Source organism: Rhea americana, unplaced genomic scaffold (assembly GCF_003343005.1).
Source record: "Rhea americana isolate MKP2758 unplaced genomic scaffold, rheAme1 scaffold_62, whole genome shotgun sequence".
NCBI lineage: Eukaryota > Metazoa > Chordata > Aves > Rheiformes > Rheidae > Rhea > Rhea americana.
Window position 1 is genome coordinate 4015515 of NW_028186779.1, and position 20066 is coordinate 4035580.

At 35.6% G+C, this 20066-nt stretch overlaps 1 protein-coding gene across 2 annotated transcripts in view; it reads right to left on the minus strand.

The window, feature by feature from the left end:
* Positions 1-20066, minus strand: part of SUGCT (succinyl-CoA:glutarate-CoA transferase) — a 332460-nt gene that overhangs the window by 179292 nt on the left and 133102 nt on the right. For both annotated transcript variants that reach the window (XM_085320193.1, XM_085320192.1), the window contains one exon: positions 9626-9728. In XM_085320193.1, the coding sequence (XP_085176319.1) occupies positions 9626-9728 (103 nt within the window). The remainder of the gene's footprint in view (positions 1-9625; positions 9729-20066) is intronic.

Below are 20066 nucleotides of genomic sequence, written 5' to 3' on the forward strand. Positions count from 1 at the left end.
GGAATATTTATTTTAATAGGTCRCTACAGGCAGGCACAAAAATATAAATACCTATACCTTCTTCCTCTTATGTGAGCCTTAATGTGTTTCAGATGTCATTCTAGACAACTGAAATTCAACTGTGTTATCCCAAAGGCCTTCCTCTAAACATGATCAAGATTTGGGGGTTATTTTTTAATTCAAAAATACATCTGGATAGTTTTTCTAGGACTAGAAAAAGTAATGTTTCAAAGAACAYCTGAGATTACTGACAACATTAATCAAGACCTCTATCCAATAGAAAAAAAAATTACCCCTAAAACATATCTACCAAATGACACAACCTCTAAATTAAACTGCGATAATTAAATGCTACAGTTGCTAAGGAGCCAATTGAAATTGTGTGGAGAAAATTTCAACATGTGGCTGGCTATACAGAGCGTTGACATCTGAAAGCTGTAGCCAGTTTTAAGCTTAGGATGAATTCTTTAAAACAATGGTAATAATGGTGCTGGCCTCAGTGACCATGCACAGTGAGGAAATGCTTCCTGCTTCTTTACAAACYGTCCACTTGAATCATAGTTCAAGCATACATGAAACCAGTCAGGATGAGAAGGAAAGTGGCAATGACAGAGAAAGCTTGTCYAACTAATTAATGCCTTTTTGTGGTGGTTGGAAATCTCAGTCTTCAAATATCCACTCCTACTCAGCCTACTTACTTGCCTTTTCATTGCTGAAGTATTCCTCCTTGTCAGTAAGAGGCATACAACTAAAGCAATATATTTTTAAAAACGTTGTTGCATAAGTATAATGCAAAGTGAGCAAGTCAGCATCTCATCTCAAAATACCACTTCTTGTTCTGCAGTGAGTGGGACTCTCAGACGAACTCAGACTGAAGAGAGGGGAGAAAACTCGTAATTTCAGGATGACGGGAGAAGGGTCATCGTTTGAGCTAAGACTTAAATTAAGTGGAGCACTCAGGAAATGCTGCTGTAGATCAAACACTAAGTAAAGTCTTATCTACACAGTTTTTGCACCTTGTTTTTGGTTAGATTTTCCTCTTTATTTTCGTCCTTGCTGGAATACATACATCATCATCAGAATCTCTCAGATAGAAGTAGCTACAGAAGCATACTGTGCCTAACTGCTAACTTATTTTCCAAAATACATTATTTTGATGCCTACAAAACAAAAATTGCACTACAGAGCTGCACCACACTAATTACACTGATAACAAACAAAACTATTTAAAAGTGAACAAGGCCTACGACAAAATCTAGCCCTTTTTCTCCCTAGGAAAGACAGAAAAACTCAGATTATCTTCACATGAACACCAAGAAGACATCAAGAAGACCCCTAGCAATTAATTTGGTGAATATAAAATGCAACAAGAAATCTTAAAAAGAAATCCTCTGCTAGAGGGAGTTATATTTTGAAGCGTGGTGAAGTTTAGTTTGAAATGTCTAAGTGTTTACTATTGATACTGCTGTAAATTTTGCTTAGTGAGTAGATACATGTTGACTTAAGAAAAGTTGACATGTTTTTTTTTGTTTTTAAAATAAAAGAATGGCCTTTTCTTACTAGACCACTACAGTCTTGTGAGCCAGGCAATGAACAGSCAATATAGATATTCTCACAATGTATATACAGTGGGGAAAACAAATATCTGTTTTTAACCAACTATCACCTTGTGCTGACAATTCATAAAATGCTCAGATGAACAAGCTTCTAATCAATCGAATCTGTTGCTTCCGTGTTTAAACATTCAGCTTAGCTTGTGATACTTAATACGATGGACATATATTCCCCCCTTTACAAATAACAAAATTTACACTCACCAAACTTTGCATAAGTGCAACTGGGTTCATTAAAAATTCTCTTCTGACCCCATAGTTGCACCATTTACCTGAGCAGAAGTGAGAGCTGGGCTTATGCCCTGTGAGGGATTTCTAAATTATGCATCATCTAGCTCAGTACATATTAAAGTTGGATAGCATTATTCTGAGCATATTCCAGTTATGCAAGACTCCAAATACAGATTCTTTGAAATCAACTGATGCCACTTAGGGGATGAGTTTGTTAATGCTACGAAGGCAGAAACTAGTGTGGGAATTTGGGAGTCAGGAGTGTCTGTGCTATGGATTCCTAACCTGCTAGCAAAGATCTGAGAGGTTTCAAAAATAGTTTTTTGCCAAGTTCCTTGCTGCAAAATGCCAACACAGTTTTTTGACAGATCTCCTTCTAAAAGAATCTGATGAAAGCAGCTAGGTGACTGACTCTTCATACCTTTGAATAGCTATGACTGAAATGTTATTTTTAAACACAGTTGACTGTCTTATGAGAACAGACCTCTAACGAGATGCTTTTCAGAACTCAGTATTCTCTGTTACCAAGAAATACTTATCTTAATCCTTCCATCATAGAATGAGCAAACAAATAGTACTAGCCAAAGACATACCGTAAACATACATATATTTCAAAAGAAACTAGAAATTTTAAAATGTCTCTATTAAGCATCATTTCCTTGATTGCACTAATGAAACACAATACAATYTTCAGGCACATACTCAAACGTTTTTTCCTACTAGGATCCTCTCTCATTCAGTGAAGTAAAAGGTGTTCAAAAGCATTCCTATTTCAAATATGTAAGATGTAGTTCCAGGCCTTATTTAATATACACAAAATTAATTTCATGAAGAGAGATTTCTCTGGTGCTCTCTCACTAAAAACTGTACTTTTTCAGAAGCATAACAACAGCATCTTCACAATACTGCTTTTAGATGAGTCCCAATTTCCTGTCTGAGATGCCAAAGTACGGAGAAAACTAAGGCCAAAACTGTTGTGTTATGTTCCAGCATTTTCAGCAATATTACATTTTTAAATGACCGAAGGACTCTTTCAGTTTCCTTTTAATCTATGAGAGCTCAATGCTTCTGGATATTTAGCACATGGTGTCACAAGGTAGGCACTTACAAATGAGGAACACACATTTAACATCCATTTTTTAACATTTTTATTTAAGTGACTTACTCCAAATCACATGTGAATGCGTGGCAAGTGCAGGGAGAGAGTCCTGTTTGACATTCAACTTCTATAAACATGAAGTAGTATTTCTGCAACCCCTTATCTCTTTCACTGCTTTTCACGTACTGAATCAAATGTATTACGAATCTGATATCTAATAGCCTAGTTCACAAAGCAAAGTAGATGCACCTCAGCTGAACAACAAAGTCCATCTGGAAGATGAAGGTACAACAGAAAGAAATGACACTTGGTCTAAAAATATCACAGTGCCTCTGGAATTAGAGGTTCTTCTCTATTCAGTGTGAYTGTCCATTAATTTTCTCATATTCATGTTCTTTTTTTTTTATTATTGCTTTAAATGCTAAGTTTCATAAGTTAAGTTTTAGCAACAGAAATTCAGATGCTGAAAAAAGCTGACAATTTTATCCAGTGTACTTAACAAACTTTAATCTAGGTCTTGAGCAAAGCTCACACCTTTGGGTTCACAAAGTACCTAAAAGACCAGAATACGAGGAAGGAGATGAAAGCTTTCAAATGTGGTATTTGAGGCTTCATAGCTTTATTCAGGAAAGAAGCAATCTCAAGACACAGATCTTTCAGCTTCCTTTGCAGTTACTAGAGTYAAGGGTTGTAAATACTGCTGCTCCTGCCCACCAGCCTCTGCCTTTCCTCTTTCATTCTTTATCACACYTTTTACTCAGTTGCTGCCACTTTTTCCTCTATTATCTACTCATCTTCCCTACACTTCTAATCCATTCTCCCCCTYCCCCAGCGCCTGTCTATGTTCTACATAGTCCTCTCATTTCCCTCTAAAATCATTATTGACTGGCTCTAATTCCTATTCTTATCCCATTATCCAGCCTCAACAAGCTTTGAATCTGTTCTCTTTTTCTCTTCTCCTTCCTAAGCACAGCCTCCGTTCCCTCTTCATTCACAACCAAGTTTCCCACTGACACTTAAAAAAAAGGCAGCAACACAACACATTTTTGATAGTAAATTCACCTTCCTGTCCCTTTTCAAGTCTCTTTGCAAAAGACTTGGTTATCTAGAATATAGGCAGCAGAGCTCCCAGATGAAACCAACTGCAAAAATACATTAATGTGGTAGTCCACAGATTGCGGCAAACTTGTTCTCAAATGTAACTGAATCATTTTATCTGAACTGTTTCCAAACAAAATTCAGACTTAGGCAGATAACCAGCACTGGAAATTTCAGCTCAAACCATTAAGGTTTGAAAAGTTGTAAGTAASTGAAAATAAAATTTCCTAATATAAGGTGTTAACTACATCCTTTATCATTATTTTTCTTTTCTGTACAATAGATATGTATTATATTTAAGTGCAAAAAGACCTCTCATAAATATAAAACTAACTATACAGTTTTATAGAGAAATTCAACATATTTCAAAACTTCTCCGCAGTAAGATCTCCACTAGTCTTTGTGAGATTGGCAGGCCAGACAAAAATACATGAGATAACAAAAACACTGCACAAATCTAAAYACCTCCTATTACAATAATCATCATACCAAAACCCAGTTTATGTCTCATTTTGAGTCCATCTGGATACACAACTATCTCATAATAAATAAAAGCTTGCATATTTGCGTATATGTGGGAATTGTACTACAAACAGTCTTAGAATTGGATTTTCCATTTTACTTCTTCAAACTGCGTTCCATCTTTGAATGCTTTCCACTTCAGAACAGAATCTACTTCTAAACTTCCCACAAACTAGAAGCTTGAAAACAGTTGTAATTTAGTATGAAAGAACTACTTTTGACAAAATTAAAGGGCTGGATATGGGTTGTTCTATTTTTCCATTATATAGAATTTATAAATTGAAGTAAAAGTTGGCTTGAAACCCCAAATCAAAACTATATATTACACATTTTCAACTTCACAAAACAGCATGGAATAGAGCTCAATTTCTGTCTTAAAATAAAAAATTATTTTAGACACCTTCATGTGGATGTTTCACTTTCAATGAACTGGCATTTTTCAACGGAAAAACATTCCACCGGAAAATTTCCAACCAGCTCTAATACTGACTTAAGAGACACATGCAAAATTTAATTCCTTTCTTTCTCTTGTCTGCTAGGAATTGCTTCCAGACACATTGYATTACCTCAGGCCTTCATCAACTGCGTTTCAGTTGCAGAAACCTCTGTATGTAAAAAAAACCCTCCCTACAGTATTATAGACATGAATATAATTTTACTCGACTTGGAAAGCCCTCAGTGGGCCACAAAAGTCTATTTCAACAAAGAATAGCTAAAGCAATTAAGACATGGCCCATAAAATGCATCATCATAATTAAAAAAAAAAAAAAAAAAGAAGAAGAAGAAAAAGCATCAGATGCTTTCTTAAAAAAAAAAAAATTATTTCTTTTGCTGTTTTCTGTGTTCACAACACTGATTGAAGAAGTTTTTACCAGATGCTAGGAAATTTTTGCCAGGATGTGTTCAAATGAAATGACTTACAGAATAAGAGGTGTTATGAAGGTTAATAAAAAACTACCAGCTTCATAAGTTTCCACAAACAATAAACTAAAAACATCAGATAATTTTCAGCTATCAGATATTTTAGTACTTCAATTTTCTATTTTTTTCTAAGGCATATTCAGAGAAATGGCTAAAGGAACTGTAATGGCCTTTTGGGACAGGAAGACTAAGGTTTCTGTAAAAAAATGTTAAATTAATTTTTATAGTGATGCAAAGTCAGGGAAGGGTTGTTAAGGGATGGCCTCTTGCCATAGGGTGGAGTTTTGTTTTGGTATCCTTTTAGAGTCTGCAGGTGTTTGGCAGGAGCTGAAATCAGGGCCAGCTGTGATATTTCAGCTCTGATATTTCCCTCCCCATATTTCTCAGAAGTGATGCATCGGGGTGATGTCTTACACCTGATGTACTCGACTTGTGTGGTATGACTGTAACTGCTCTGTTAAAAAAAAAAAAAAGAGAGAGAGAGAGAGAACCACTGTAGGGCTTTCATTTTTATTTTCAGCTGGCAGGGTTCATATAGTAAAATTCCTCAATGAACGTGGCTTCAATTTGGCAAAACATTAACAAACAATCTCTGAAATTGCCCTTCATATTTCTGGGTTATTTGGTTGTTTCTTAAGTACCAGCTATTTGATGAACATAACAGCACCGTAAAAGGACTGTGAAAGAAATTACGTTGGGAGAGGAGGAKGATGTTAAAWAATAATAATAATAATAATAAAAATAATCATTATGTTCCCCTTGCTTAACCAGTAAAGATCTTTGTTCATTCATAGTTAGCTGCAGTACAGCGCGTACCTGTTTTTGTTTTGTTTTATCTTTTGGGAGAATTTGAATAGTTTCTATTAAAAATAGTATTCTCTTTTAAGATTGTTTTGTTTGGAAAACCTCAAACCACATTGTATTTCATACACATGTTCCCGAGGGCATGTTAAATAGGACCATACTGAGGTCACTAGTAAGTTTTTAAAACTTTTTAAGAATTCCTTTAATGTTTTGTACGATCTTGGCCTGGTTAAAAGAACATTTTTTTAAAGAAGAGCTTTAAAAAGTTTGACTGTAAAAAGCTTCATGAAAACAGTCTATACTGTACTATTAAGAGTTTGTAAGAACTTTCACAAACATTCCTTCTTCTGTCTCGCTTTTAAGAAAACTGCCCCCTTGGCTACTCTATCTGCCCTTGTTTCTCTCAGCCCTTTTAACTACACATGCACAAGCACACAAGCATATACTTGTATGCACAGAGTGATTGACTTAGCAGTACAAATGGCTGTGGTATTCCTTTTAACCTTACAAATGAATAAAAGATTATAATCAGTTGGGAAAAGTGGACATTTCACTCCATTCATGGAAAAAAAAAAACAGTATCATCCAGCAGTCTAACTTAGTAAAAAATTTCAGGTTTGTTGGCAGCTCTCTTGGAGTACAATTGAAGCTCTTAATGATATTAACAAAATGTCCTGGAATCAAAAAATATTTGTTGTTTTATCTCAGTTTATAAGAGAAGCTATACAAACCACTCTCATCCTTCAAAGTTCCAATGTCCGTTTAGTTAAAATAAAACAAAATTTGAAAACAAAAAATTCACCTGCAGCTGATTAAATTCCATTAGACCATTTCAGTCCTCTCTTTTACCTTGTCTTTTCTATCTCCTCAGATTTGCTTCCATTCCTCCCCTGCATTATTCCAATCCCCTCCTAGGACTCTGGCCAGTAACAACCCAATGCACCAGAAAATCTTTTGCAGGTATTATTAACAGCTAGGCTGGCATGTKTTTGGACAACTGCTGACAYACATGCAGCGCATCTTAGTCACCARTGGTATGAGCCTGCACGCATATATATAYGCGCACATAAAATGAACGATAGGTGCATTATAGCCACCAAAATCTRTAAATTGTTAGGAAGATAATGGCCATGGAAGTCAATGGAATTGTCTTAAGATTCAACTTTCCTGGATATATATTTTAGGGAATTACTACTGCTCATAATACTCAAAATGGGAAATAGCCAATGTAAGGTTACAAAATCTAAACATATTCCATTAGAAACAGATTATAAGTTTGTCYGTACTGAAGTACACCAGGGTTGGTATCGTTCTGGAGGCTTTGCGGTGGTTGAAGACAAATGACTTCAAAAGTAGATTATTCAGCTATAATAAACTCTTTCATTTTAAATGAAAGCACTCTTTGTGCTTGATGCCAAACAGTATTAGTAATTAGGGTTATTAATGTCACAAGTGAAGTGACATTCCTGCTAAACATACGCTGGTGATGTAAATACCCTGACTTAAGAGCTATCCCTTAAAGGCTAACACCTTCCCATTTTTCAAGAAAGAGGAGAAAAAAAACTAGAGAGTCTATATTTTTCTCCCCTTCAATAGCATGACAACTGCGATAAAATGCTTAAGAAAGTAAAGAGCATCAAAAAGGAAACAGATTCATAATACTTAACATCATCACAAATGCTGACATTTAATTTCCAGTTGCAATATGCAAGCAGTGACTGAGTGCCACTTAATTTAGAGCAGGCTGTAGRAAAGAAAAGCAGTCTCATTAGAAAAATTAAAGATCAGTATGGTCCTTTATGAGCAAATATTTTGAAAAAAATGCTACATGGTGGTACCAAACACTGTGGTACCTTTCATGGATAGGCTAATTCCATTGTATTATTTAAAATTTAGGATGAACTCTAACAAGAACAAGGTAACAAAGTTAAAGATCTTTTCAGTTTGGGATGTAGCTGCCAATTCACAATTTTTAAAAAGTACTCTCTTCCACTTTGGAACTGATTTTTTAAAAACATGATGGAGCATGAGAAGAAAAGCGCGAGATATTTTTTCAATAATGCCCCAAATACAATTAGCCAATCAGGCACTAAGTGAAGTCAGAACTCTTAAGTTCTTCAAAATCCAAGTTTAATCCCTGTAAAAGTTATGAAGTGAGAAAATTGGCYCAAGGACCCTCTACAGCATGGTACTCCCTCATCTCAAGGAGAAATAGCATATTAATCTGAAAAGGGAGAACTTCTATTTTGCTACTGCTGTAGCTGTATAAACGTCCCTTGAAGTATAATAAACATATTTCTCTATCATAGAGATTTATTTGCTGTTCTTTCCAAAAAGCTATATCCATATTCACACTCCTGACAAACACTTCTAGACCATCAATATGGACACATACAAGATTAGCATTTATTTCAATAGCAAATCTCATTTTTCTAGTTACTGAAATCAACTAGGAACGTTTTCGTTCCTCGATCTTTTCTGCTTCTTCATGAGATACATCTACAGGCAGACTTTCAGACACAGGTTTGCACTTGAAAAATGTATTGTCCTTGTTGAAAAGGTTACTTCCATTATTAGGAATTATTTTGAAGAGGATTCATTGCACAGTAGAATAAATCTAAAATACTGTTACACTATCTAAGACAGTATATTTGAATTTGTGTTAGGGCAATTAACCCAACATAAGCCAGAAGGTGAGGAAAACGGGAGGGATCACTGAATATGTAGATGTTACAACACCACAGGTACTAGAAAGTAAAAATGTTGTTTAAGTATAGATGCAATTCAGAGAAATAGTTATAAAAGCTGTATCACTCTCACTCTGGGAAACCACTAAGCCAAGAAAAGGTTAAAAACTTTCTTCATCAGACTTTTTGTTTCATTTTCGTGTTTCCATTCAAAATCTGGCCTTTTATTTATTTATTTCAAACAATATAGATTCTGGTTATGCACATTCTACAGGAAAAAAATGATTCCTTGGAGAGAACAAGAAGGATACTTTTCAGAATATTTATCTGACAGAATTTGATTAACAGCATGTTACACTTTCTTTCCATGTTTTCCTAGTCACTGCTGAAGGACAGATTCCCTGAGGACATGGTATAGCTACAGTTTAACACATTGTGGCAAAGTTCCYAAACATATAATTCATTTGAGGATCTGTATTATCATTTCTTATTATACTACACTGTTGGCCTTAAATTCAACTTGTCATATAGCTCTTCTATCCCATTTTAAAGTAGGTGAAATCAAGTCTGTGTAGGAGGAAAAGCAATCATTATTTAGTATTTGTAAAACACATGTAATAACGTATAGAAAAGACTTGGTGAGGACAAACCTGAGGATCCGAGAATACTTGCTGCATATTGTTGATTGGACCATATGGAACCCCACTACCTTCAAAGAGCTGCAACCATTTGATCGTTGTTTTTTCAGAAAACCTAAGAACAAATAAAAAGCATGTGGTTTAAACTCTGGGCTTCAGATTCTGAGAAATGAACAACGTKTCTCCTCCGTCTCTCATTGCTTTCATACTCTCCTCACTGATTTCTTCCTGGGCAGTCAATAACATAACAAAAATGTAGTACACGTGTTCTTCGGAAATGCAAAAACCAAAGCCATAAGGGGAAAAAACATAGTTGAGGAGACTTGTATTTCTATCTGATTATCTGAAGCAATCCAGCAATGATGTAAAGCTAAATTATCAGCAGTTTCAAATAGGGATCAATGGGTTTCCTCCAGTCCTTAATTATACTAACATGCTTCACATTTGTTTTCTTTTACATATTTATTTAACAACAAAAGGATAGATATAATATGGGTAAGAGTCTAACACAAGACACTGTTCACTAAAGGCTGATTTAAAGCACTACAGTGTTTTTCCTCCATTACATCCAAAACATATGTCAGGATTAACAGTCACATTTTTTGGTCAGATAACAACATTGACTACATATTTATTTGTTGTATGATTGTATAATCTGCCCTAAGGACATCCGGTTGAGTGCATATACATTGTGCCTATGCTGTTGAATCTAAAGCTCCAAGTCCTTTTACTGTATTCAAAAAGCTCAGCTTATTTCTCTGTAAGCATTCAATTTCAGAATTGGTAGTTCTACTCTACTGTATTTCCCCTCTTTTTAGAAATGCTTTTYTGTTTCTTCTCCATTTCTGCTTTCCAGCGTTACATACATGAAGAAAACACACTCCTGAAGCATTACCAGCTACTTAAAGGCAGGATTTTTTGCAGTCTTCTGGAACTCTAAAGCAATGGGGAACCCATTTGGCATTTTTATCTAAAATTTCATGAAGATAAATAACATAGAGGTCTGCCACTAGTATAAAGGAAAAGATCTACTCCATCATATGTACAGTGCTGAACAGAAATGAAGTGAGATTAACAGAAATGAAATTAATAGACTCCTTCATAAGAGGCATGCCAATTACCAGCATAATTCTGCAGCCTATCAGTTCCTAKATACCTAAGTGTTATCAGGAACAACATCAATGACATTCAGTTTTACTTCTAGTACGTTCTTATGCCAAAACCTTCAAAGTTCCCGGTCGAAGCGCATCAAAGTTAACAGACACCGAAGCCTAACCCAAAACACCAAAAGCAATCAGTATCAGTCAGTACAAAGGTCAACTTTGCAAGCTTTTTCTCATATGTATGCAGCAATTGGCTGCAAAGTAATTTATGATACTATTAGACAGGAAAAAAAAAAAAGAAACCAGTGATACTGATAATTTTCCATTGTATTAAGTATACTGTATAGGTATGGATCCAAGCCTCTCTGGTAACGTCTTTGTTCCTGTGCAGAAGGGACTTCCTCTCAGCTTTCATGAAATTAATACCGACACCCAAGACATTCTGCACTCCAAATAAATAGGGAAATGCACAAGTTTCATATTTCTCTTCCTCAGAAATATAGATTTTACTAATAGGAGTAAAATGTATCACCTAATAGGTGTGAAGATACATAATACTTGTAGATATGGAAGAAGTTATATTACAAAAAAAMCTAGGAAAAGGCTAAAAGTATGTAAAACGTGTCATGAAGACTGCAAAGTATCACTTCTGAAGAAAACATGTAAGACATTCTTGCTACTTACCATTACACATCACTGAATATTAAAGGTATTCCATGGTAAACACATAGCAACAATGATGAAGAGTTCTTGGACACATCTACAGTCCATCTAATTTAGTACTCTATTTCTCAGAACACTCAGAACCAGGTACATTAAAGAAAGCTGAAGATGAAAAAAAGTAATCAGAGAAAAMCAGATCTTTCTTCCTCAGTGATTACAGGCCTATCTGGAGAGGAACCTSCTGAGGTTCAACAAGGGCAAGTGCAGAGTCCTGCACCTAGGGAGAAATAACCCTAGGCACCAGGACAAGCTGGGGGTCGACCTGCTGGAGAGCAGCTCTGCAGACAAGGACCTGGGAGTGCTGGTGGAYGACAAGTTGACCATGAGCCAGCAATGTGCCCTTGTGGCCAAGAAGGCCAATGGTMTCCTGGGGTGTATTAGGAAGAGTGTTGGCAGCAGRTGGAGGGAGGTGATCCTCTATTCAGCCCTGGGGAGGCCTCATCTCGAGTACTGTGTCCAGTTCTGCACTCCACAGTACAACAGAGACGTGGAGCTACTGGAGAGAGTCCAGCGTAGGGCTACAAAGATGATCAGAGGGCTGGAGCACCTGCCCTATGAGGAACGGCTGCGAGAGCTGGGCCTCTTCAGCCTGGGGAAGAGAAGACTGAGGGGGGATCTTATCAGTGTGTACAAGTACCTGAAGGGAGGGTGTCAAGGGGATGGGGACAAACTCTTTTCAGTTGTCCCGTGTGACAGGACAAGAGGCAATGGGCAGAAACTGAAGCACAGGAAGGTCCGCCTGAATGTGAGGGGGAATTTCTTCCCTGTGAGAGTGATGGAGCACTGGACCAGGTTGCCCAGAGAGGTGGTGGAGTCTCCTTCTCTGGAGATATTCAAGGCCCACCTGGATGCAACCCTGTCCAACATGCTCTAGGTGACCCCACTGAGCAGGGGGGTTGGACTAGATGATCTCCAGAGGTCCCTTCCAACCTTACCAATTCTATGATTCTATAAGCATGATTTCAATCTAAAATACAAGTTATATTTCCCTTCATATGCCTTGTTTGGCAACAATGCTTATAATGTGCATATTCTTTTTGCTCATAAACTTCTATTACTACAGTTTTGAGCTAAAGCTACTGCATAGTATAAATGTGATTTACATGARAAAACACTTCTCACTAGTTCTGAATTCATCACTCTTTTGTGAACTTTTCTTCTCTCCTCAGTTGCCTATTTTTTTCCATTAAGGAGTTTTTCATGCTCTTTATAACATCCTTTACATTTTTCTTATCCTTTTCAAGTTCTTTATTAATCCTTTTGGAGAAAAGTGGAACTACAGAGAGGAATTATCATTTAATTACTTAACAACATTGTATTATTTTCATATTACTGTCATTTCTATTTCTTGCTGTTTCCAACCCTCTTCAGCGAACTTCCTGGGGAATGGCCAGATCCCTTTCCTGAGGCTGATACAGTTTATTTAGAACCTTGCAAATTGCATGAGCAATTCAAATGCACATCAAGATGGAAAATATCAACATTGCTTTCAACTACCATGCTGCTCCACACCTATATACTTTAATTTTTCATAGTTCTTCCTGCTCTTAAGTTACCTAATTAACTCATATCCTCTACAAATATTGTTCTTTCTCCTTTCAGACTATTACTAGTTAACATAAGACCTACAGTGAAACCTCTTGTCACCTGCTGTGAGCCTGCAAGCAAAATAAAAAATGATGATATATTCTCATTTTTTATTTTGTTTCCTAATTTTAATACCTGACCGTATTTGCCCATCACTTTGCAACTACTAAGCATCTTCAGTGTTTTTTTACTGGAATCTTGTAAAAAAACCTTCTAAAAGTGTAAGTTTGTCTTAGCCAGTCTGAAATACCCACTGGTTTACTGAAAACATTGAAAAAAATTGTAATAGAACACTAAAGCGCAAGTTCTTCCCATAAATTGTGCTCATTGAAGCCTACAAAATTATCTTCCTCAGTATTTTACTATTCACATTTGCAAATCTAACCAATTACTGAGTATAACTGTAAAGCTTACCGGTCTGTAGCTCTCTACATCTACATGCCATTTAAATACAGAGACAACATTTGTTACATCAGTTATCTAGTGTAGCTCTTTATATAAGAGACTGTTGACTTGCTGCTAGCAACTGAGCCACTTCCCTCCTGAGATGCTTCATAATTCATAGCCTGCTAAATTCCCTCTTTATGAATTACTAGCTTTCTTCTACTACTACTTTTTTCTGACAACCTCTGCTATCTCCTTTTTATTAAGAAAAGACAGCACATCTGTAGGAGTATTTTAAAATTGTGCTGAAGACTACAACTAAGCAATTATTTTAATTCTCAGTAACATCTCTATCACCCATGATTCCCCTGATCAATTAGTAATGAATAAATACAGCCTTCTACGCTGCCATGTTATATTCCTAGACTATAAATGTCCTCCTCAGTTAAAAAAAAAAAAAAAAAAAAAAAAAAAAAAAAGTACTCCTTAAACTGGAATCTTTTTAACTGGAGTGTTAATTATTTACATCTGCATAATCAGTACACTGTTTCATGGTGTCATGGTAAATTTGATTAATTTTCAAGATGAATATATTCTTCATCAGTAATGTTATTAAGAGTAATTGACTATAAAGTGAGCTAAATGTAAGTTTTGCAAAACATCTGTGGGGTGTAGGAACTTCTGAAATTTTAGCTTTTGCTTAAGTTTTTACTTCCTATATGCAACAGGCAAAAACTTACCACAATTTTGTCAAAAAGAGGTGAGGCTCTGTTTAAAAAAAATGTTTATTTTAAAGGGAAGATTCAACTTGACAATGATTGTCTTAGTCTTACTTATTATTGCAGAGAATTCCTAAAAGCTTTAAACTCAATCAAAGATGTAAAATCCCACATTCCATCATCCCCAAAGGAGACATGCATCATTTTCTCTTGAAATTGAAACTCCTGACCTAAATCTGATGTAGAATAGCTTCCTTTATTTGTGGTGAAAAGAGGCTGTTCAGAGCATATTGTTAAGCAAACTGTTTAAAAACAAAACAGAACACCACCACTGCCAATAAAGGTCTATTATGCAGATTTTGAGAGCAGCAGTATGCAAGTATTTGGTTCATTCAGTTGTGTTTTATATATTGAAATATCCATTGCACAGTATGAATGGAGAAATGTGTTTTGAAATCTAATTAAAGATAACAGCATGGATTTTAAAATGCTCAAGTTTATCTCTCTGATGTCAGCTGCATAAGCTTTGCATTTTTTTTATGCTAACTTGCCTGTGTCCTTGCCTTCATCTGCATATAATTTTTTATAATAGCATTTACAGTAATAAATACCATAAGCTTTCCTCCTAGCAAAAKGATGATGTTTAGATTGCTAAATCAATTAATATGATCTCAGCACTCCAAAACACCRTGTAAAGACAACTGAAGATTGGAGCTTTCCAACAGAAGTAAGACTCTGAAACTCTCTCCTGAAAATGGAAAGCTCTATCAGTAGGAATTTTCAAGGCCATGTCAGTCTTTTTTCTCTTAACATTTGTTTTAAAACTTTCTTCTATGCTTTAATATTGCTTCTAACATTTTCCTACTTATTATACAAGTTCTTCCTTCTCTTAATTAAAAAAAATTATGACAACATCTGCTGTCTTTCAGTAGGAAGTAATTATTTTAACCAAAAAAAAAAAAAAAAAAGAAATTTAAGTCTTAGTCTTGGTCTATCTTCCTAATTTAAAAAGCTATTGACATAATAATGTGTAAGACTGTACAGCATCTGAAATCTGAAGCATGGTACTTGCAAGTGAATATTCATTTGGCCACAGAGCCCCCTGATATTCAGCGACTGCAGGAGGGCTAAACCATGTGATTCATGCTGTAGAACTACAGCTTATCACATATGTCCAAAAGAATCCCTTTTYCCCCTAAAATACTCCATCTGTTACAGATATAATCACATAAATGCCATTTAAATTATCTAYGATTTATTTGTAGAACCATTTCAAATCTGTAACTTAGTTGTCTTCAATTATTGCCAGTTATTTTCAAACTTCAAAAGAATTAGTTTTTACCATATTAATCTGTAGCATGAAGGCTGAATGAAGGTTCTTTCTAAAAACACTTAGGAAAAAAAGAAAAAGGAGTATATATACTCAGATGGAGAACAAAATCATTGTCAGGACCTTTATTGCAAAGCCTGCAGCTCTTCACTTAACTAGAAAAGTTAGTCTCTACAATGTCTTATTTCATACTTTAGACAGAATTCTCAGCTGTCTCTGCACTGAATTACACAGTACTTATGATGGTACTAAAGCTSTGATATCGAAACGATGCATCACATTCTGCAACCTTTAAAATTAAAGATATTTCATGTCTTAAAATGTTGTAAGAACAAGAAGTGTGTTACAGGCTAATGAGCTGAACAAATTGAAATGTTATTTCATGGGAAGAAATCACACTAAGTACTTTTTGCTAAATTCTTAAATTACAAGAAAAACTCTATATTTAAACTATTCACTCAGTAAATTAATGCAAAAACATTACAGCATAGTATAAGAAATAGCCTAATGTGGTTAGCATAGTCCAAAATTTAAACATCAAACAAAAGACTGCTTCCTTATGCAAACCACAAGTGCAGCTTTGTTTCTTTTTAAAATAAAAGGGGGGGGCCTAAATCCCCTTCTGCTTCCTAGCAATTTCTAATAATCACTAGTCAAATTCATGAGAGTGTTTTTGCTGCAAATTTCAAAAAAATTGAAACAACCTGATCTTCAGATTAGTTGCTGCAGTGCACAGCAGAACATACAACTTCCGGCTGTGGGACGAAGCTAGAAACGTAAGCTTTCCCTAAACCAGCAAGACGTACCAGTCCTCTAACAAGCAAGAGCTTYGTTTGAGGTGTCTGATAGTGACATCTGATATGATCTCAGATCTCCTCATGTAAAAATTTCCCTTTCGGCTTTGAAATTTGCATCCAGTGTGATAAAATTTTGTTTCTACTTTAACCTACATTGGTAACACCCATTTAAATACAAAATAATAGTAATAAGCACTTTGAGATTTATGCACAATATCTTTTCTAATTTTAATTTTTATTTTCTAAAACTGCAGTTTAGTTGGGTCCAGAAATTAAAGGGAAGYGGATCATTAATTGCCCAAAAGAAAGAGTGTCTGACTTGCATCACTTGGATGAAATAGTGTTAATGGGTTGAAGAACCGTACCTGTGACTTCCTTCAAGCTGTAGTAAGTTTCTCACCATCCAAATTATTTGTGTTAACATAGTTTCTTTTAATAATCAAGGAATTTTTTTAACTGACTAGTTAAGGAACCAGACAAAACATATGACACTTCTCACTGCAAGAACAGGAAAGAAGGTAGACGGTAGCAGAGGGGATATGGTTGCACTACAGTACACAGGGAAGTTGAGTATTACAAAGAATGAAGCAGGAGCACTTGGAGTTCAGAACAACGCAAAAGTCACTGAGAACACTTAGGAAATAATATGGTTAGTCCTCGCTGTGCTCCACATAGCTACAGTTATGCTTCTCAACCTACTGAGTTAAAATTACTGGTGATCATCTTCCCAGGTCACAGAGGCCCTGTGGTAAGACGCACCTGCGAACAAGAAATCACTTTTATCAGACATGTACTGGCATTCACACAGGAACTTTCATAGTAGGTCTGATACGTGGTATCAAAAAATCATTTTGTTTGGGAATACTTTGTTTTGTATTATGTTTTTCAATGAAATAAAGCTTTCTAAAGCATGAATGAATTCACTTCGCACATATTCTTTGCAAATACTCCATCTTCCGTATTTCCTAGGAAACATGTAGTCATTGCTACATCATACAAGGAACTGTATGCCCTCATTTCTGTCTAAAGGATAAAACCATCCAATTACCTGCAAAATAAGCTTGGAAGAACTACTGAACCAAAACATTGCTCTTTTCTCTCTTCTCTATGTGAAGCTYATAGCAATTAATTTAGAGAAGTAATTTGGACAGTTACTAAAAGGAGATCGAATAGTTACATCTATGATTTTGTGGTATTCTTTGCATACGGTCAATCAAGAAAACTTTCTCCTGTGTACTTGCTAAAACCCAAAATGGCATTCTTGTGTTTTCTAGCATGATCCAAGTTTGTGGCATGCTGTTTGCATCTTTTTGTTTTACCAACAGTCTATTTATTTTCAAGTATCTCTAATATTTTCTCTCTTGCCTCCTAAGATGAATTTTCTCACTTCRCTATTAACTAACTCTTTCACGCTAGTTAACTTGGTATAAAAAACTTACAGTTTTTTATAGTATGGAAGACACTACACAAAATAAAATTGAAGAAAAACATTATTTTGAAAATTCAAATAATGCATCATTATCCTTTAGTGTAAATAAACAATTAAAGTTTTCAAAATATTTGCTCTAGTATTTACTCAATAGTCTGCAAGTGTCTACATGTTAGTGTCAAATTAGTGTCATCTTGGTTACTGATTAATCACACAGCACACCACAACAGACCCTGGAAATCTTTGCGGTCAACTCGATTGTACTGACATGTTTTGCTGATGGATATGTGGGCTACTTTAAAAGATGTCACAAACAGTAGATTATAAATGATAGCCACAAAACGTACAGTCTAGATACGTGTCGGTACCACAAACCCATCTTGAAACTTGTTTTAAATTTCTGTATGTTTTCAATATTAATGTAATGAGTTTGAAATATAAGTATTGATAAATTCTCACCTCGATATGTAGGATTTACGCTATACATGAATGCATAGTTATATTCCTTTATGATGTTTTAAAATCATAAAAAATTATGTTAAAGCATAAAWATGCTGTTTTAAAAACATGTATAATTTTTAAAGAATACTGTACAGGAGAGATGAAAATAAGCCTGTATTATAAAATATACATTTTTCTTATGACTCTTGAATAGCAAAATCCARCATGTTCCAGAACAAGTTCTTGCTRGATTCAGAAAATGTTAGATCATGTACATGTTAGAAATGTACTCCTTTTCCCAAACCTTCCTCTCCTTTTCTAGGGTAAGCAGAAGGTCTGTAACTTCTGTAGTTATAACAGAGAGAATGGAAATTAAGTGCAAATCAGCTAGTAAACATGTCCCTGTAAAAGTATGTTCATAATAACAGAAAGCTATATTGATTTTGTTGCTCTTCCTTCTTTTTCTTTTTTTTTTTCTTTTGTCCTCCATTCAGGTGAAGGAAGGTCTGACAAGGGGCCTGATTCAAAAAAAACAGTGAAAAACTTCCCTTGATTTCAGTAGCCTTGTAATTAGTAATGCGTGCTATCAGAAAAAAAGAGAGCAGGCTTCTTTACAGAAAAAAATCTTGAACTTCACATTTGCATACGAAAATGCTTACAGGAATTAATTTTCTGTAATTAATTTTCTGTAAGAAATTACAGAAATTTCTTACTGGTTTATTAACCAGTGAGAAAAAGAAAGCACAGAAAATAAACATTACCTTACCCAACTGAAAAATCAGATACTTGAGAGATTCTGAGTCTCCCTCAGTTGCACACACAGAAGTGAGCACAAAACTAAAGAGGGTTTAAAACAAAGCGTTTTCAAACAACCAATGGCAGTTTGGTAGCTGAGGCCCAAACAGCTCAACCATCTCTGCACTGATGGCAGGGTACAGGACTGCAGAGAGTAAAGCTCACCAGCTGCACCACGCTGAACTCAACCAGCTTTCAGCTCTCTGATAATTCACTTGTCCTGCTGAAGAGGCAGGCAATCAGATGCCTATTTCTGTACAGCTATCAACAGTGACTTCAACCTCAAGGGCCGTGGCTTAGGAAAAGGAAGGGTAGAGAAGGGCAAGAATATTTACAGAGAAAAGGAGTGCCTCAACAAACGTGAATTTAACAGTGCTTCTCATCAGGCAAATTAAATATTTTACAATACACTTTCCTCTTAGGTGCCCTCCTCCTCTGTTATTAGGTGGAAACAATTTAGCAGAGATCTCATTAACTGAGGATCAGGTTTCTCTGTGCTTCCTTCCTGCTTATTTCTTTTCCCCTCACACTTACATATGCAACACGCAGCTGTGGTGAAGTCAAGAATAAGGACTTTAAAATGTAAGTGCTAGGAATAGAAGCTCCACCCTGAATCATTTCCATCCCTAACACTTCTGATTTTAAGTCTACAATAATTTAGCTCTMTAGATGATGTGGACTCATTTAGCTATAGCTGCAGGAGCACTAATTATGATGAATTTATGTGTTTTTCATTATACTAGCTGCTTCAGTTTAAAGGCTGAGGGAATGTCTACTATTCCCCTTCCCCCCTGCACACATACAACCACACACACTGCTCCATTTAGAGGTTATTTTCCCYAAGTACTTTGGAGCACACATCTACCTGAACTATCTTAAAATGTGTCTGCATCACTGAGGTGCWGGGTAGGATTAATGTTCAAATTCCACAGTAATTTGAAGAAGGAGGTGAATAGATTCAGCTYCCTTCCCCAGAACAGCTTCTCTAAAAACTGGCATTTTACCAGCTTTCACACAGATGTATCTCAAATTACACACGCTATATATGTGTTTGTGTGTGTGTGTCTGTGTATACATAAATATAAAAATATATGTATTTATAAATACCCCACATTGTGCCTAGTACTACACTGTTCCAGAGGAAG